We start from the raw sequence: 21,289 nt of genomic DNA on the forward strand, positions 1-21,289 counted from the left end.
TGATGAAGGGTCTAGGCCCGAAACGTCAGCCTTCCTGCTCCTATGATGCTGCTTGGCCTGCTGTGTTCATCCAGCTCTACACCTTGTTATCTCTGTTGTTTCTTGAGCCTGCCTTTACAGTTTGATAACATTATTAATGCCTAGAACAATAGGACGGTCTTCTGCCTGGTCCTGACTGAACACTTGGCTTCTGGCAGTCCTCTAAGCATTTCCTCCTGACCCAGCAGCAGGGACAGCTCAGTGAGGTGATTATCAGATTGCGCTCAAGGTTAAAGTCTTGGAGCTGGAGGAGCATGCAGGTGAAAGTCTTGCCAGTGTATCCTCTGCAGGTCCTTCTCGGAGCGGATGGCGGAGCTGGGGATTGATGGCACTGGCCTCTGCCTTGCCATGACTTGATGCTAACAGTGCCTGCATAAGAAAGGGAACTTGTTCTGTCAAATGGCTAAAGCATGGGCAGGTTAGCACAGCCATTAATGGGAGAGTACATACAAGAACACAATAAACCTCACTGGATTGGTTACCCAGGGAGTTCTCCAGCTAACTCCTCATATAGGGGTGTGCCGCCTAATGCCTGCCACATCCAGTGCCAGTATTCACTCTGCCTGCCAGGTTCCCAGATTTTTAAGTGAGGGAATGAGCATGACTGGAATGGATGGGAAAGGTGTTAATGGTGCTGCAGGTGCAAGAGACATTGTGAAGTGTCCCCAGTGAGTGAGTAGGAAGTGCGGAGGGCAGGAAGAGTTACTACATTTTGGAGGATGATTTTGAGTGAGAGCTGTTGAGTGGATATGACACAGAACGAGTAACAGCCCATGATCCTGGGGGAGAGGTGTGTGTAGGCAGAGTTCGAATGAGGGTGAGGTCACAGAGATAAGATAGTGGGCACTTACTCTTTTAGAGGTCAGAAGCCTCTTAAACTACTTTCAGTGCCACTGGGCATTGCTTTTGACCGCAGTGTCCTGGATCACTGTCTCTGTACAGGGTGTGGTAAGCTCCTTTGGCAATCTGGAGGAGGGAACACTGCCATTTTATTCTCTAACAGCCTGTCCATGAGTGCTCCCATGTGTTGCTCTTATAATAAACTGATGTTTTCCATTGCAAGCCATTTAACTTGAATTGAGAAATAAATGCTGTCTACCACTGGCCCATCCAACAAATTAAATCACTTGCAAAGAATCTAAATAGAATTTTCAGAAGTGTCTAAGTCGAGGCTGAAACCAAATTGCTAGGATAAGCAGCCCACTTAATTTATAGCCACCCTGAACCTTCACTCCCTCTACCACCAGTACACAGTGGTAGCAGTATTTACCACATTCAAGATGCACTGCAGCAATCTGTCAAGCCTCTTTAATACAAATGTAGTGTAGGTACACGCACTGTACTTTTATGAAGGGGCTCTCTAACTCCTTCTAGCAGATACATGGGAACAGCACCTCATGCAAGTTACCCTCCAAGCCACTCACCGTCCTAACTTGGAAATATATCACCATTCCTTGGCTGTCGCTGGGTTAAACTCCTGGAATTCCCTCCCTCAGGGCATTGTAGATGAGTCTGCAACAGTTCAAGAAGGCAGCTCACAACCACCTTCTCAAGGACAATTAAGGACGGGCAATAAATGGTGAGCTGCTCAGCAACATCCACACCCCATGAAAGAATAAATAAAAACATTGTTTTTACATTCTGCAATGTCTGGCATTTTCACTGCAATATAGTATTTATTACATTAGATTTTGTTCACAATCCAAGTGGATTGCCTACTAGCACATGTTTTGAACATACAAATGAGGTTACATTCCATCCATCTGCATTAACTGTCTGTGTGCTCCTTGTCTGCCTCAACAAAGGGACTTGCTGCGCCCTGTACTGCCACATGCTCATGGGAAGTTATGAAGGAACATCATGTGGTCTAGTGTATTAAGGCAACCAATTGTGGAACCAGTGCTGAATCGGTGGCTTAAAAACCACACGATATTAGAAGATAACTGCTTATTTTCAGTTTCATTCAATCTTCCCCGACCCCCATCCACCCCAACTGGCAACATCAGTAAGGCACCAGAACATAGTCATTCCTCACCCTTAGCCCGAAACCAATGTGCTAGCTGCCCATTTACTCAATACAGGGCAATGAATGAGCAACACAACCAAAGCTTGCCCACACCCATAGGAGATAAAGTTTCTAGATCCAATTACTGGAAATAACCCAACTCTTCCATCTGTGGCCAGCTTTATTTTGTTAACGGTTACTTTTTAACTCAGGAATAGACTGAAACAAACATTTTCTTGTAAGAATAATTCAGCAAGATGCCTGTAAATGGTGCCAGGGAAAACACGTGTAAAACAATCCATGGGTATTTAAAAATGCAACAATGAAGTGAAAACACCGAATGAAATAAAACATGTTAACTAAATACACAAGTCAAATCATTGTGGGATCTTCCCACTTTGTCATCTGTGTCATAGTGTGAGAACCACTGTACCAGAACCAAGGTATTCAACAAATTTCCAGATGCCAGAGATAAAAGGTAAAGTTTGTAAGAGTGTTTGAGTGCATACTTACTTGCACAGTAAAGATGTAACTTCAAGGAATCACTCAGTTTTACAATGTATATTCAGACTGATAGCCCTACCAATTAATTCTTCAGGAAGGTGTGGGTTCAAAACTCACTACTAGCGTTTAGCACACTATCTCTGCACACTGGGCTGATTGCAGTCTCCCAGTGATTGATGTTAAACCTATCCATGCAAGGGACTTACACAGTCAATGGTAGGGCCCTAGGGAATGTTGTAGATCATAAGGTACTCGTTGAAGGATGGAGGGTCAGTTCTCCTTATGTCCTGTTCAATATCCCTCCCTCAAAACTACCATTGATCTCATGATTATTTAAGGTCTTGGAATTGCATCGTATTTACAGCACAGGAACCGACTCAGGTCCATAGTGTTTATGCTCCACACAAGCCTCTTCGCTGCCTTCTTCATCTCGCCCACAAACATGTTCTTCCAGTTCCTTTTCCTTCATCTGATTAACTAGCCATGAGCTGGTGAGTTTGCTTACATACTCAGAAATGCTGCAATTTAGGAATTTGCACTAATTCACTATGTTTGAAGCCATTTCGGACAGAAACATGATTAAGCGCTCTATAAATGCCAGCTTTCCTTTCCAAAAATATAGTTAGTATTCTCATAACCAGATGTTACATTGCTACATAGAATTCCGCAAACTTTACAGCTTGGAAACAAGACATTCCATCCAACTTGAATAAAAGGTTCCACAAACCAGGTTCACAATATGCGATGGTTTACGTTAGAACAATGATCAGTTGTTAAATGCCGCATTCTTTCAATCACTACCATAAGCGGCAGGATCAAAAATTGAGCGATTTTTGTTCTGAATTTCCTAGCACAAAGACAACAAATTTCAGGCCTAGTGAAACAGCTCTCCAGCATCATCCCACGCCACACTGGAAGGCAGTGGCACGAGTTATAATATCACTGGACTAGTAATCCAGAAACCTGGCTTAATATTTTTTAGGGACACAGGTTTGAATCCCACCATGCCAAACTGTGAAATTGTAATTCTGCGGATAAAAAACTCTGAAGCTTAAAAAAATCCTCTTTAAAAAACATTGACCATGTTATAAACAACAACAAAAACAACAAAAACAAAGTTGCTGGAAAAGCTCAGCAGGTCTGGCAGCATCTGTGAAGGAAAAAACAGAGTTAACATTTCGGGTCCGGTGACACTTCCTCAGAATTGTTATAAAGACCATGTTATAAAGATTGCTTGTTGTAAAAAACTATCTGGTTCACTAATTCCCGTGAGAGGGGGCTATTCTTACTGCCATCCTTACCTGGTCCAGCCTACATGTGACTCCATACCCACAGCAATGTAGCTGACACTTAACTGCCCTCTGGGCAATGACAGATGGGTAAGAAATACTGATCCAGCCAGGGACATCCATAAGTAATTCATTTTTTAAAAAAAAAAACCCTAAAACTCTGCAAAACAGTTCTCTACTGCTATGTATGCAACTTTAAGAAATTCGTATGGAATCCGATTACACAATTCACCACATCTTAACAAATCCCTTTGTAGAAAAGTACTCCCCTCTGGCTATTTCATTGGTTAGGAATATAGAAATGCCAAAGTATACAAGACTACAGCCAAATGCTGGATAACAGGACTAGCCACTAGATGACCGGCACAGAATGGGCTGAGGGGCCTTTTTCAGTGCTGCAAAAGCTCCATGACTTAGCAGCCCTTACAGGCCTGCACTGATATTCAATAAAATGTTGATTGCAATAAATGCGAAATACTAAGGTTGCTGCTGACCTGAAATAAAAACAGAGAATGCTGGAGAAACTCAGGCCGGATTGGGAGCCTCTGGCGAGAGAGAAATGTTACTGGAGACCCACAATGCTGTTAGGGAGGGAGTTCAGGATTTTGACCAAGTGACAGCGAATGAACATCGGTATATTTTCAAGTCAAGATGGTGAGTGGCTTAGAGGGGAAATTTCAGTTGGTAGCATTCCCACAAACCTGCTACCCTTGTCCTTCCAGATGGAAATGCAGCACCAAGACTACGGTCTACAGAGCAGCCGTGATCTTCCACCCTCTCATATGCATCAGAAATATGGATCATATACATAACTCACCAGGGATGTGAGGTGTCTTATCACCAATGCTGCCTTCACAAAATCCTGAAAATCCACCAGCAGGTTAGGCATGCCAATATAAGTGTTTTCTCCCAAGCCAACATGCTCAGTGTTGAGGCACTGGTCACACAGGGACCAGTTGCAATGGGTGGGCCACAATGTCCATGTGCCCAACAAAAGACTCCCTAAACAAGTGCCTCTACTCCAAGGTCCACAATGGTCAGTGATCACTCAGAGAGCACAGGAAACATTACACAGGCACCCTGAAAACCTCTCCAAACAGATGCAACATGCTCCACCAACATCCCCACTTCTGACCATATGATAGAGGGAAGTTCACTGACGAAGCAGCTGAAGATGGTTGGGCCTAGAGCACTACCATGAGGAACTCCTGCAGAGATGCCCTGGAGCTGAGATGACTGACCTCTAACAACTAAAATCATCTTCCTGTGTGTCAGTTACGACTCCAACCACCGGAGAGTTTGCCCGCTGATACCCTTTGATTCCAGTTTTGCTAGGGGTCCTTGATGCCACACTTGGTCAAATGTAGCACCCATCATGCCTGATCCTTGTACTTCAGGTCTCCCCTCTTCCCCTTCCTCTTTGAACAATGATGTCACTCCTGTTGTCCTCACCTTCCACCCCATTAACGTTTGTATTCAACAGAATATCCTCCCTCCCCCATCATTTCCAACAGGTCCAGCATGATGCCACCAAAAAAACACATCTTCTCCTGCCCTCCCCTCTCCCTTTCCAATGGAACATTTCTACCTAAATGCAAGGTATGTAGAACCTGCTATTTTATAGAGTCATACAGCACAGAAACAGACCTCTCGGTTCAACTTGGTGGCGACCAAGTTTCCCAAACTAAACTAGTCTTATATGCTTGCATTTAGCCCATATCCCTCTAAACCTTTCCTATTCTTGTAACTATCCAAATGCCTTTTAAATGTTGTAACTGTACCTGCATCCACCATTTCTTCTGGTAGTTCATTCCACACATGAAATACCATCTGCGTGAAAAGGTTGCCCCTCAGATCCCTTTTAAATCTTCCTTTTTCTCGTAAACCTATGTCCTCTAGTTTTGAATTCTCCTAGTCTAGGGAAAAGACCTTTGCTATTAAGGCAAATAGAGTCATACAGTCAAACATCAGGGAAACAAACCCTTTGGTCCAACTCATCCACATTGACCAGACATCCCATTTGGCCAAAATCCCTCGAAACCCTTCCTATTCATATAGCCATTCAGATGCCTTTTAAATGTTGTCATTGTTCCAGCCTCTATCACTTCCTCTGGCAGTTCATTCCATACATGCACCACCTTCTGCATGAAAAAGTTACCTCTCTTTTTAAATCTTTTCCCTGTCACCTTAAATCTATGTCCTCTAGTTGTGGATTCCCCTACCCTGGGGAAAAGATCTTGGCTATTCACCGTATCCTTGCCCCTAAAGATTTTATAAACCTCTATAAAGGTCACCCCTCAGCCGCCGATGCTCCAGGGAAAATACCCCCAGCCTATTCAGCCTCTTCCTGTAACTCAAACCCTCAAATCCCAGCAATACCCTTGTGAATCTTTTCTGCACCCTCTCAAATTTAACAACATCCTTCTTTTAGACACGCGACCAAAATTGTATGCAGTATTCTAAAAGTAGCCTAACCAATGTCCTCTGCAGCCGCAACATGACCTCCCAACTCCCACACTCAATGTTCTAACCAATGACGACAAGCATACCAAATGCCTTTTTCGCTAACCTGTCTACCTGTGACTCCACTTTCAAGGAACTATGCACCTCTTTATTCAGCAATATTCCCCACGGCCCTACCATTAACTGTACAAGTCCTGCCCTGGTTTGCCTTACCAAAAGACAACACCTCACATTTACCTAAATTAAATTTCATCTGCCATTCCTTGGCCCATTGGCCCATCTGATCAAAGTAATGTAGTATAAAAAAAAAGGTCTTGCTAAAACTATACAAGGCATGACATAGACCACAGGTGGAACTCTCTGTTCTCTTAAGGGAAAGTATATTGCCAATGGAGGCAATCCAGAGAAGATCATTAGGTTGATCGTGAATATGAACAGATTTTCTTGTGAGGAGAGTTTGAGCTTGGAGAGGTTTAGTAAAGTCCACATGAAGCTTACTAAAGCATTTGACAAGGTCCCACATGATAGGCTGGTCCAGAAGATATAGTAAAATGGGATCCAGGGTGAACTGGTAAGCTTGATACAAAATTGGCTTGGTCATATGTGACTGAGGGTAGTTATGGAGGGGTGTTATTCTGACTGGAGGTCTGTGACCACTGGTGTTTTGCAAGGATCACTGCTGGGACCCCTGTAATATATATAAATGATCTGATTGAAAATGGAATTGGTCTGATTAGTAGGTTTGCAGACAACTCAAAAATTGGTGGAGTCATCTATAGTGAGGAAGGTTGTCAAAGAATATAGCAGACATAAATTCAGTTGGAAAGTTGGCCAGATAAATGCTAGATGGCATTTAATCCAGACAAATGTGAGGTGATGCATTGTGGGAGGTCAAATGCAAGAGGAAAGTATACAGTAAATAGCAGGACCCTTAGGAGCATTGATATACAGAGGGATCTCAGGGTCCAAATCCACAGCTCCCTAACAGTGGGAACATAAGGGGATAATATGGTAAAGAAGGCATACGACATGCTTGCCTTCATTAGTTGGGACATGGACTATAAAAATTAAGAAGTCAAGTTGCAGCGGTATAAAACTTTAGTTAGGCCACAGTTGGAGCATTCTGTGCTGTTCTGATCACCATATATGGGAACGATGTGGTGGCTTTGGACAGGGTGTAAATGTTTACCAGATGTTGCCTGGATTGGAGTGTATGTGATATAAGGAGAGGTTGGATAAACTTGAATTATTTGGAAATGTCAAATACTAGGGACAAAGGTTTAAGGGAAGAGGGAGAAACAACAAAGGAGATGTGTGAGATAGGTTTTTTATACCGAACATGGTGGGTGCTTGGAACATTCTGCCAGGGAAAGTAGTAGAAGCAGAAAGGACAGCAATGTTATAGAGACATTTGGACAGACACATGAACAGGCAGAGAATACAGGGATATGCATCATGGGCAGGCAGCTGAGATTAGTTTAGAATGGTATCATGGTCAGGGCTGAAGGACCTTTTCCTGTTCAATGTTCTACAACTGTACTCAGAGTCATACAGCACAGAAACAGACAGTTCGGTCCAACCAGTCCATTCCGACCATAATCCCAAATTAAACTAGTCCCACCTGCTTGCGCTTGGCCCACATTCCTCCAAACATTGCTTATTCATGTACTTATCCAAATGTCTTTTAAATGTTGTAACTGTACCCACATCCACCACTTCCTCTGGAAGTTCTTTCCACACACAAACCACTCTTTTATGTGAGAAAGTTGCCCCTCATGTCTTTTTTAAAATTTTTCTACTCTCACCTTAAAAATATGCCCCATTCTTGAAATCCCCCATCCTAGGGGGAAGACACCTGCCATTCACCTTATCTATACCCCTCGTGGAGTTTATAAACCTCTATAAGGTCACCCCTCAACCTCTTACACTCCAGTGAAAAAAGTCCCAGCCTATCCAGCTTGTCCTTTTAACTTAAACCCTTCATTCCTGGCAACATCCTGGTAAATCCTTTCTGAACCCTCTCCAGCTTAACAATACCCTTCCTATAATAGAACAACCAGAACTGGACACAGTATTCCAGAAGAGGACTCACCAACATCCTGTACAACCTCAACATGATGTCCCAACTCCCATACTCAAAGGTCTGATCAACGAAGGCAAGTGTGTTAAACACCTTCTTAACCACCCTGTCTACATGTGATGCAAACTTCAAACAATTATGTACCTGAACCCCTAGGTCTCTCTGTTCTACAACACTACCCAAGGCCCTCCTTTCAATTGTTTAAGTCCTTCCCAAAATGCAATAACTCACATTTATCCAAATTAAACTCCATCTGCCACTCCTCAGCCCATTGAGCAAATTGATCAAGATCTCTTTGTAAATTTAGATAACCTTCTTCACTGTCCATTATACCACCAACTTTGGTTTCATCCACGAACTTATTAACCATGCCTTCTATATTCTCATCTAACTCATTTATGTAAATGACAAACAAAAGCGGACTGAGCACTGATCCCTGTGGAACATCGCTGGTGATAGGCCTCCAGTCTGAACAACAACCCACCACTACCACTCTTGTCATTAAGCCATTTTTTTTATCCAATTGACAAGCTCACCCTGAACACCATGTGATCTAACTTTACTAATTAGTCTACCATGTGGAACCTTGTCAAGGCTTTGATTAAGTCCATGTAAACAATGTTTACCATTCTGCCCTCCCCAGCCTTTTGGTTACTTTCTCAAAAAACTTAATCTTAAAATCATTGCTACTTTCTGGCCAGTTGACATATTTAGAAATCTTACAATGTGGGCAGAAGAAACATTGAATTGTTGGAATTGGAAAAGGGGGAGGGGGAAATGGAAGAACCATCAGAAAAGTAAATATGGAAGATTTGTAAGGATTTAAATCTTTGTGCTCTCTTTAATTCATTTTCCAATTTTTATACACACATGGACAGTAAGGAAAGCTATCTGGGAATGCAGCGAGATCTTGATTGACTGGGCCGGTGGGCTGAGGAGTGGCAGATGGAGTTTAATTTAGATAAATGCAAGGTATTGCATTTTGGTAAGGCAAATCAGGGCAGGACTTACACAGTCAATGGTAAGGCCCTAGGGAGTGTTATAGAACAAAGAGGTCTAGGGGTACAGGTTCATAGCTCCTTGAAAATGGAGTCACAGGTAGACAGGGCAGTGAAGAAGGCTTTCAGCATGCTTGCTATCATCGGTCGGAGCACTGAGTATAGGAGTTGGGACGTCTTGTTGCAGCTGTACGAGACATTGGTGAGGGCACATTTGGAGTGCTGCGTACAGGTCTGGTTGCCCTACTATAAAAAGGATATAAGAAGTTGTGAGTTATAAGGAGAGGTTGGGACTTTTTTCCCTGGAGTATAGGAGACTGAGGGGTAACCTTATAGAGGTATATAAAATCATGAGAGATAAGGGAGATGGCAGACAGCTTTTCTCCATGGTAGGGGAGTCTATTCAAAAGGGTCCAGAGGGGCAATATTTTCATATGGAGGGTGGTGAGTGTCTGGAATGGGCTGCCAGAGGTAGTGATAGAGGCCAGTACAATTTTGTCATTTAAGAAACATTTCGACAGGTACAAAGATAGGTTAGGTATGAGGGATATGGACCGAACACAGGCAAATGGGATTGATTTAAATTGTGAAAACTGGGTGGCACAGGTAAGTTGGGCAGCAGGGCTTGTCTTCATGCTATAGACCTCTATGACAAATCTCCACATTTCTTTCAACTTAACTGCTTCCAAATCCAGTCTATTGTCATATAACTTCTAAAAGTATATTTTATACTTTCCAAAGATCAGTGCACCATTTCTGCACACATTCATGTTATAGCAGTAACAAGTTATTATAGCAGGGCCATAGCCTGGACTTACTAAGACAATGATTTAGAGCCTACAACATGCAACATTTCAATATTTTGTAGCGTAACTAACACTTAATAGTTCATCATCCTAGAATGGGATATTTTCAACAGGCATAAAGAAATCATCTTGGTTGTGAAATTAATATTTTCCCTTTTAAATTTCATAAAAGGCTTGTAGATTGATTAGCACTTCCAATTTTACTCTACAGGAGAGAATTATTTATACTGCAATTACTCAATGAGAGTCCATCATACCATTCTCTAACCTTCAGCTTGCCTAGATCCTTGTGCCTTTCCTTTGAAAAGAAGTTTGACAACAGTGATTTTAGATCTTTCTCTCTACCATTCTCCATCCATCAAAACATATCACATTTCACTTAGTGTCGTAATCATGTAATTCCACACTGGGTATAATATAGCCAAGGCAAAGTAAAGCTGTTTCTGACTCAGCTCCCAACCACCAAGCAGCAAACTGTACTTCAAATGGTATGAAATTTTACATTCTCCGCACCAGCTATATCTTTGTGATAATCCCATTTAGATTACCAGTTTTAGGGCAGCTTTACAAACATGTCATCATTTCTGGTTCGATTTGAATCCAGGCCAGAAGTATACAATGTAGCACTCTGTATACCTCCACATACTGCAATCCACTGATATTACACGATAATTGGAAGGGCTGTACAGGGACTTGGGAACAGGTTTGGGAGGAAATTCTAAGCCATTTCTCCACAACAAAATACGGAAACTAATGAGGGTCAATATCTCACAAAAGTGTCCCTAGTGGCTGTTGTGAATCATGCAGAAATTGCAAAGGGCTAAATGTGCAAATGCTTGATGTAGCATAGTGCACAATCCAATTGCTTCCAATGTTAGAAACATATTTAGGGAGGGTCACTCCTCGACTGAAGAAGTTACCAGACACATTCAGTCAGTCTGCTGATGTTACTCATTGGAGAAGAATGAGAGGAGACCGCATCAAAACATGTAAGAATCTTAGTTGGACTGAAAGGGTTGTTGCCAAGAATTTGTTTCCCCTTGTGGGAGATTATTGGACCAGAGGGCATAATCTCAGAGTAAGGGGTTGCCCATTTAAAGCAGAGATGAGGAGGATATTTTTCTCTCAGAGAGAAGTGAATGTGTGGAATTCTTTATGATAGAGACCTTTCAAGGCTGTGTCATTAACTATGAGGCTGAGAGAGGAGGGTTTCTAGTCAGTAAGGGAATCATGATTATGGGGATAAGGCAGGAAAATGGAGTTGAGGATTTTTAGGTCAGCCATGGTCACAGTGAATGGTGGAGCAGACTCAATGGACTGATTGGCCTATATCTGCTCCTACATCTTATGGTCTATGAAGAAGCCTGTTTAAATGGCAGTCCACCACCACTATAACAAGCTTTTTGGTAGAAACGTCGTACACGGATATAGGGAAAAGACAGGAGATTGACTCTAGGTAAGAACCAGTGTAAACAGAAGCTGGAGCAAACATGGTGTACTGAATGGCATTGTAATAATTCTGTGAACTCACCAAGGCTCTTTTGACAGCATGTTCCAAATCTGCAACCATTACCATCTAGAAGGACAAGGGTAGGAGATACCTGGGAACATCAGCACTTGCGTATTCCCTCCAAATCATCCCTCATCCTGACTTAGAAATATATCACCGTTCTTTCAGTAACAGCAGGTCAAAATCCTGGAATTCCTTTTCTAACAGTACTGTGGGTGCTCCCAGATCCCAAGGACTGCCTCAGATCAGGGAGGCAGCTCACCACCACTGTATCCAGGACAGTTACTGATGGGCAATAAATGCAGGCCCAGGCAGTGACCCCTGTGTCCTGCGAACACATTTTAAGAACATTACAAACCCAGCAGGAACATGGTAGTGAATTCACAATAAACCTTTCTAAATTTTAAAGGTCTATTTTCTAAATGGCATGCAATGACTAGTGGGTACAGCAGAGACCAGTATCGGCAATATATATTTGCAATATATGTAAATAAGGTTAGGGTTAGATTTAGGTGAAGGAACTAAATGTAATATCTCAAAATTTCCAGATGATACAAAGCTGGCTGTAAGGGTGAGCTGTGAGGAGGATGCACAGATGTTTTTGGGCAGGCTGAGTATGTGGGCAAATACATGGCAGGTGCAGTATAACATGGATAGATGTAAGGCTATCCAGTTTGGTAGTAAAAATTGGAAGGCAGATGCCTGAATGACTGTAAATTGAGAGTGAGGAATGTTCAAGACTTGGGTGTACTCGTGCACAAGTCGCTGAGGGTAAGCACACAGGTGCAGCAGGGAGTAAAGAAGACAAACTATATGTTGGTTTTTATAATGATAGGATTTGAGGACAGGAACAAGGATGTCTTACTGCAATTATACAGAGCATTGGTGAGGCCAAACCTTGAATATTGTGTGCAGTTCTGGTCTCCTTATCGGAGGATGTACTTGCTATAGCGGGAGCACAGCTAAGGTTTATCAGATTGATTTCTGGGATAACAGGACTGACATATGAGGAGAAACTGAATCAGTTAGGATGGTATTCACTGGAGTTTAGAAGAATGAGGGAGAAATCTCATAGAAACCTATAAAATTCTAATGGCACCAGACAGGTTAGACACAGGGAGGGTGCTCCCGATTTGGAGGGGTGGTGGTGAGGGGGGAGTCCAGAATCAGGTGTCATGTTTTAAGGATAGGGGATAAAGCTTTTAGGACTGAGATGACAAGAAATTTCTTCACCCAGAGGGTGGTGAGTTTGTGGAATTCACTACCACAGAAAGTGGTTCAGACCAAAATAATGCGTGTTTTTCTGGAGGCAGATATAGCTCTTATTGATTCATTAGCAATGATATGGGGGAGGAAGAGATTAGGGTATTGAGCTCAATGATCACCTATGATAATATTGAATGGCAGTGCAGGCTTGAGGATCAAGTGGCCTACTCTTACTCCTATCTTGTATGTTTCTAAGGAGCAAAATCACCTCAGGGTCAAAATAGCAAATGAAATAAAGGATGAGATGAGAACACAAGAACTTTGTTATTGACTTGCTGGTAGTACTTGCAAACACAGGTCACAATGTTATGGATTCAGGCCCTACTCCAGGGCCTAAGCACAGAATCTGGTCTAACACTTTGGTGTGGTGGTTATTTTGTCTGAGGTGCTCCTTTTGGATGAACCTTTAACCCCAAACTAACCTTTCAGTTTCCATGGTGCTAATTTGAAAAGAGCAACTTGATTCTCCCAGAGTGCTGATCTTTATGGATCCCTCACTAACCTCATTAAAACTGCATATTGTTCGGGAATCACACTGCTGTTGGTAGGATTGTGCTATATGAAAACTTGCAGGTTATCTTTCTGATCAAACATATTTCATGAACTTTGAAACTCTGGGTATCCTGAGGCCTTGACGGGAACTATGATAATGCAAACTCTCAATTTATCCAATTTCTTGATTTTTGATTTGCATAACTCAGCTTTGCACAATTGATGACTTAATTTTCGGTGTCCCATTTTACTGTGTGAGTAGAAAATGCCTTTGCTTTGCAATTGCAGGTAACCTCTGACAAATGTCAAATTCCCATGTGTTTATTTTTTTTTCCTTTGCAAAGGACTGTTTTAGAACCATTTTCTATGTACTTAAAGAAACTGTCAGGATAAAGTATATGTTTGAAACCGACACTGGCTCCCCAAATCTCATGTCTCCCTACTTTGCATTCTGGTCTCCCTCCGGCCACTTTGATTCGTGTTGGGTGAGTGAGTTACCTGCTGTGAGGTTTCCCTGCAGTCGGACCACATAAGCCACTCCATAGATTTGCGGCGAAGTGCCGTTCAGGGCGACCTGGAACCAGTTGGGGTCGGCCACGGCCGTACACAGTGCCACCACCGAGAAGCACTGAGTGACAGCGGCGGGCAGGTTGCGGTTCTGCGGGGCCCGGAATCTATTTTCCATACCCGCCCTCCCGACGGTGTCGGCTCGAATCAAAGGGGGAGAGAGAGCTAACAATTTTAACCCCACTGCGAAGCCTCTTCTAAGGAACTATCTCTGATACGATTTTAACCCCACTGCGAAGCCTCTTCTAAGGAACTATCTCTGATACGATTTTAACCCCACTGCGAAGCCTCTTCTAAGGACTATCTCTAACATTAGCAAGGGCTGGTTTCTCCCGCTAACCCTGCCCTGACGTGCTCACTGCGTCGCCGTGATGACACATAAAGGACGATTAACTCTTTGAGATACTGAGCTTGGACTATCTTCACCAAACTGAGAGATACCCCTCAGTGTGATATTTGACTGGGAGATGCCCTCATGAGACATTTAACCGATGCTTAATATTTTCCCAGGGGTTAATGCTGTGAGCCATGGCTTTGCCCAATGAGCAAAATTAAAGTCACCAAATATCTGAAGATCAATCAATTTATGTCTTCACCTTCATTAGAGATCCTCTTATCAAGGATTTGGAACATGAGGCGGAACTGATTTTACATTTTTGCACTTGCGGTTCTCTGGGTTAATCTCGATCATGCACCCGAGAGGAAACAAGGTCAAGATGAGGCTGGAAACTGGATTCTAGGCCCGAAACGTCAGCCTTCCTGCTCCTCTGATGCTGCTTGGCCTGCTGTGTTCATCCAGCTCTACACCTTGTTATCTTGGATTGAAGGTGGGACCTGCGGGCTCGGCTCTGCTGTCACTTCCTTGTTCTCTTCACCCCGCCGCTTTTCACGGCTGTTGGCAACCACTACCTTATTTTTAATTCGTTTCCACCCACAAACTCCGTCTTCACCTTGGAAGACAGCCAGACCAGGGCTTTCAGGTATTCTGGCGGAGTTTCCTTCCGTTTTACAGAGGCTGTCAGCGTGAAATTGTTCCAAGTGAAGCCCAGAATTAATAAATGATGAGAAGCTACAGGATGACTTCTGTACGAGCGTGTGAACCGATAAGCAAAAAAAAACACGATTCCACTGATGCTGCAAGTGGCATCTATCTTTCCAAATCACGTTATAAAGCTCTAATATCTAAATTCTAAGTATTAGTTATATCAACCTTCAGAGTAGGTTTAAAGGGTGTTATCGTGACACTGCCTATTCATGAAATGTCTGATCACGGAATGTGTTTCAACCCATCCCCAATACTTGGAAAGGATTTGCTTTCACACCGAAACAAAGTACTGTCCTTTTATTTCAGACTTCCAGCAACTAAAGTGCTCGAGAAACTCAGCAGATGTGGTAACATCTGTGGGGGAAGAAACAATTGAGACCAGTATCTCCCTTCAGTTTTGAAGAGACATGGAAAGCTGATGGGTTGTATACAGTAGAAAACACAGACTGAAGCAAGTGGAATAGAAAGGACCGTCAGGGGAAGGGTGGAGTAACAGATCACAGGTTTCACAGAGCATAATGGACCAAAAGGGTCTGTTTCTATGCTGTATGACTCTATGACTCTATAAAGGTGAGAATGGAAAGATTTAAAAGGGACCTAAGGCGGTAACCTTTTCATACAGAGGGTGGTGTGTGTATGGAATGAACTGTCAGAGGAACTGGTGAAGGTTGGTACATGTAAAAAGGCATCTGGATGGGTACATGAATAGGACGGGTTTAGAGGGATATGGGCCAAATGGGACCACATTATTTTAGGATATCTGGTCAGCATGGATGAGTTGGACCAAAGGGTCTGTTTCTATGCTGTATAGCTCTATGACTCTAAGTGGCATCCCACTTATTTTTTAAAATTGTGCCCTGTGGTTCTAGACCGCTGACCAGGGGAAACATCTCACCTGTGTCTTCCCTGTCCATTCCTTTAAGTATTTGTAGGATTCAATGAGTTAATTTTCCCACTTTGCCTAATCTATATTACGTCTGCCATGTAAATGCCAATTCACTAAGCCTGTCCAAATCTTCCTGAAGTGGCTTTACATCTTCCTCACAATGCACATTCTTGTTTAGTATTGTATAATCCACAAACTTGGAAATATTACAACTATTATATTTCTTCAAAACATCAAAACGTATATTGTATAGACCTGGGGCACTAGTACCAATCCTTGCTGTACCCCACTAGTCATAGCCTACCAATGTGAGAATGACCCATTTATTCCTGCTATTTGTCTGTTCGGCAATCACTAATTCATGACAGCTCCTCACCTCTCACCTAATGTGCTTCGATCTTTCTAACCAGCCTCCTTGCCAAAAACCTTCTGAAAATTTAAGTCCATCAGAGGGGCCTTCTGATGCTGTAGTAGTATCCCTACCTCAGAGTTGAGATGGACGATTTCAAGTTCTACTTGCTCCAGAGGTGTGTAATAATATCGCTGAACAGAGTGATTAGAAGATATCAACTATGTTCATCAGCTCTCCTCCATCAATTTTGATAGTAGCATCTTCAACAAACTCCCAACAATTTTGTCAAACATGAATTGCCATTTGCAAATCCATGCTGAATATGCTCAATCAGATCATCAACCAATTTATCCCATTCTTTGTAATACATTCAAGCATTGTTCCTACTATTAATAGCAGTAATTCTAATTTTCTCTCTTGCTCCCTTCTTAAACAGACTCTCTCCATAGTCATCTTTTGAACTTCCTTCATTGGCCATGGTCAACTGACCTTTCTTAAAACTTTTGCACCTTAAGGAATGTATAGTTGCTGTAAGTCATGCAGTAGTTCTTTAAAGACTATCACCTATGTACAGTCATGCACCTCAGCTTCATGTCTTCATAATTTCTCTTATTCACATTTAACACCCTTGCTTCAGACTGAGCTATCTTACTTCCAAACATAATAAAATTAGACTCCCTACAGTGAAGAAGCTATTCAGCCCATCGAGTCTGCACCAACCTTCCAGACAGCATCCCACCCAGACTCACCCCATCCCCTAACCCTGCATTTACCATGACTAATCCACCAAGCTGCACATCCCTGGACACTATGGTCAATTTAACATGGCTAGTCCATTTCACTTGTACATCTTTGGACTGTGGGAGGAAACCAGAGCATCCAGACTCCACGCAGACAGACAGTCACCCAAGGCTGGAATCAAACCCAGGTCTAGCACTGTGAGGCAGCAGTGCTCACCACTGTGCCACTGTTGCCACCCAGTAGTACCGTGTTCTGGTCACTCATCTCTAAAGGCTCTTTTGCAACAAGTAAGTTAATTAGTCCCTTTCATTGCATAATACTAAATCGAAAATACCATGTCCACCAGTTGCTTCAACATATTGTTCTCAAAAACGACCCCTCACACACTCTAGAATCTTATCCTCCATTGTTTTAGACTGGGTAACCCAACTGAGTGCTACGTGCAGATTGAACTCACCCATGCTCCCTCATTCCTAATTAATACAATGCTGCACATTAGCACTACTCTTTGGTGACCTATAAATATCCCCAAACAATGTTTGTTGCCCCTTGCTGTTTCTTAGTTCCACCCAAACTGATTTCATACATTGTTCTTGTGATCAAAGGTTCTCCCTTACTAGTTAACTGATTCCATCAGCCCATCGAATCTGCACAAACCTTCCAAATCAGTGCAACTTCCCTTTTTTCCTTCTCATCTGTCCTTCCTAAACATTAACCATCTTTGAATGCTCAACTCCCAGTACTGCTCATCATGCAGCAATGATCTGTTATCACAGTTCGATCATACCCATGTGTCTCTATTCGTGTCTTTAGATCGTCTACCCCGCTGTGAATGCTGTATGCACTCAGGTACTGCCCCTTTGTCTTTCTGCCATCATTCCACTTTCAAAATATACTCAATGATTGGCTTTGATTCTCCTACCTTCTTGTCTCCCTAGTATCGGTTTGTGTTCCTGTTACTAACTTCTCTTCTTTCTATTCTGCATTATGCCTCAAGTTCCCATTCCCTTGACAAGTTATAATGTGGAGGTGCTGGTGTTAAACTGGGGTGGACGAAGTCAGAAGTCACATGAAATCAGGTTATACTCTAACAGGTTTATTTGAAATCACAAGCTTTTGAAACGAAGCCCCTTTGTCAGACTCTAATCTGGTGTCGCATGACTTCTGATCCTGACAAGTTAGTTTAAACCCATCCCAATAACACTAATAAAAGTCCTTGCAAACATATCAGTCCCAGTCCCATTAAGGCGTAAACCATCCAGGTCCCATCTGCCCCAGAACCACTGCTAATTCCTCAGAAATATGCCGCCTTTCCTCCTACACCAGTTCTTCAGCGCTGAGTTTAATTGCTCAGTCCTCCTATTCTCATGCTCACTAGCACAGAGCACTGGGAGTAATCTTGAGATTACTGATCGTGAGGCTCTGCTTCTTAGTTTCATTCCTAAACCCCCTGAAATCTGCTGTCAGGACCTCATCCCTCTTCCTATCTGTATCATTGGTACCAATGTGAACCAGGACTTCTGGTTTATCCAACTTCTGAAAAAAGGGATGTCCTGTAGGCACTTTGTAACATCCTTGACCCTGGCAACAGGGATGCAACACAATATCTTCGAGTCACTTTTAGACCATAAAACAATAAGACATAGGAGTAGAAGTAGGTCATTGAGCCCATTCTGACATTCAATAAGATTATGGCTGATCCACAACTCCACTTTTCTGCCTTTTCTCCGTAACCCTTGATTCCCTTACTAATTATAAACTTGCTTATCTCAGTCTGTCTTAAAGGTGCGACTCCTTCTTCTGAGATTATGCCCTCTGGTCCTAGACTCTTCCACAAGGAGAAATAACTTTTCTGCATCTACCCTGTCAAGTTCCCTGAGAATTTTATGTATTTAAATGTCTCTTCTCATTCTTCTATATTCCAACGAGAACAGGCCCATTCTACTCTGCCTACCTTATTCGATAGTCCTCCATGCCTGGTACTGTTTACTGCCACAGAAATGCCTGTCTGATCCCCTGACTATGGAATCTGCCGTAATTACTGCTCTTCTATATATTTTCCTTCCCTGTACAGCTCAGTCGCCTGTGGAGCCTTGGGCTTGACTCCAGCTGAAATCCTAAGGAACCACTGCACTCACCAGGTTCCCTCCTTAAGAGCACTACGGGTACCCACTGCACATGGACTGCAATGGTTCAAGGTAGCTCACCTACACCTTCTGAAGGGCAATTACGGATGGGCAATAAATGCTGGCCAGACAGCAGTGTCCAGATCCCACTTGTGGACTTTTTAAAAAACTAGAATATTGATTAGCGTACATGATAGACTCAAGGGATTCCTGCAGTATCTGCTTGGTTTTCATAAACTACTTCCTATATACCCATTTCCTCTCTGCCTCTACACTTCTAATCTGTGGCATGACCACCTTCCTATATGTGTTACCCACGCGGATGCACAACAGTGACTCTGGTCACTGCTCAAGTTTCAAAACTGAAAGCTCAAGATTTTGCAGCCGGTGACACTTCCTGCATTGAAACATAGAAGATAGGAGCAGGAGGAGGCCATTCAGCCCTTTAAGCCTGCTCAGTCATTCATTACGATCATGGCTGATTGTCCAACTCAACAGTCTAATCCTGGTTTCTTGCAATAACCTTTGATCCCATTCACCCCAGGTGCTATATCTAGCTGCCTCTTAAATATATTGGCATCAACTACTTCCTGTGGTAACGAGCTCCACAGGCTCACCAGTCTTTGAGTGAAGAAATGTCTCATCTCCATCCTAAATAGTCTACCCCGAATCCTCATACTGGTTCTGGACATATCCACCATCGGGAACATCCTCCTGCATCTACCCTGCCCACTCCTGTTAGAATTGTATAAGTCTCTATGAGATGTCCCCTCATTTGTCTGAACTCCAGTGAAAGCAATCTCAACCTAGTCAATCTCTACTCATACGTCAGACCTGCCATCACCGGAATCAGCCTGGTAAACCTTCACTGCAATCCCTCAAGAGCAAGAGCATCCTTCCTCAGAAAAGGAGACCAAAATTGCACACAATATTCTAGGCGTGGCCCTGTATAACTGCAACAACACATCCCTGCTCCTGTACTCGAAACCTCTCGCAATGAAGGCCCACATACCTTTTGCCTTCTTTACAGGTAAGCTGCACCTGCATGTTTACCTTCAGCAACTGGTGCACAAGGACACCCAGGTCCCACTGCACACTCCCCTCTTCAAATTTACAGCCATTCAGGTAGCAACCCGCCTTCTTGTTTTTGCTTCCAAAGTGAATAACTTCACATTTATCCGAATTATACTGCATCTGCCATTGATTTGCCCATTCACCCAAACTGTCTAGATCAGGCTGAAGGATCTCTGCATCCTCACCACAGTTCACCCTGCCACCCAATTCAGTATCATCTGCAAACTTTGAAGTTACATATTGTTCCCTCATCCAAATCATTAATATAGATTGGGAATAGCTGGGGTCACAGCACCGCTCTCCGTGGCACCCGACAAGGTACTGTCTGCCAATTTGAAAAGGATCCATTAATTCCTACTCTTTGTTTCCTCTCTGCCAACCAGTTTTCTATCCATCTCAATACACTTACCCCAAACTTGCACAATATTCTCTTATGCGGGACACTGTCAAACGCTTTCTGAAAGTCCAAATATACAACATCGACTGGCTCCCCCTTGTCAACTTTACTAGTTACATCTTCACAGAATTCCAACAGATTTGTCAAGCCTGATTTCCCCCTCGTAAATTCATGCTGACTCTCTCTCTCATCCTGCCACTGCTTTCTAAATGCTCTGCTATAAAGTCCTTGATAATGGATTCGAGAATCTTCCCCTCTACTGGTGTTAGACTTACTGATCTCTCATTCCTTGTTTTCTTTATGCCTCCCTTTTTGAATATTGGAGTGATATTAGCTACCCTTCAATCTGCAGGGACTGTTCCAGAGCCTACAGAATCCTGGAAGATAACCACCAATGCATCCACTATTTCTAGAGCTACTTCCTTAAGTACGCTGGGATGTAGATTATCAGGCCCTGGGGATTTATCCGCCTTCGATCCTATCAATTTTCCCAGTACCAATTTTCCCTACAAATGTGTTTGTCTCAGACACATGGTATATCTGTGACTTCACACATGCAGGATGTACAACTGACTTCTCCCTTCTGACCTGCCATCTCATAATTTTAAAAACCATAAGTATGATCTTACTAATGAAAACCCAACGAGCT

General features: G+C 42.9%; 1 protein-coding gene across 2 annotated transcripts in view; it reads right to left on the reverse strand.

Moving 5' to 3' along the window:
- The window catches only part of LOC109933413 (transmembrane protein 127), a 45,748-nt gene extending 31,382 nt beyond the window's left edge, over positions 1–14,366 (reverse strand). For both annotated transcript variants that reach the window (XM_048597670.1, XM_020532397.2), the window contains exon 1: positions 13,951–14,366. In XM_048597670.1, coding sequence (XP_048453627.1) covers positions 13,951–14,137 — 187 coding nt within the window. In that variant the 5' untranslated portion in view covers positions 14,138–14,366. The remainder of the gene's footprint in view (positions 1–13,950) is intronic.
- Between the last annotated feature and the right edge of the window lie 6,923 nt (positions 14,367–21,289).

Source organism: Rhincodon typus, chromosome 1, assembly GCF_021869965.1.
Source record: "Rhincodon typus isolate 14 chromosome 1, sRhiTyp1.1, whole genome shotgun sequence".
Lineage (NCBI taxonomy): Eukaryota > Metazoa > Chordata > Chondrichthyes > Orectolobiformes > Rhincodontidae > Rhincodon > Rhincodon typus.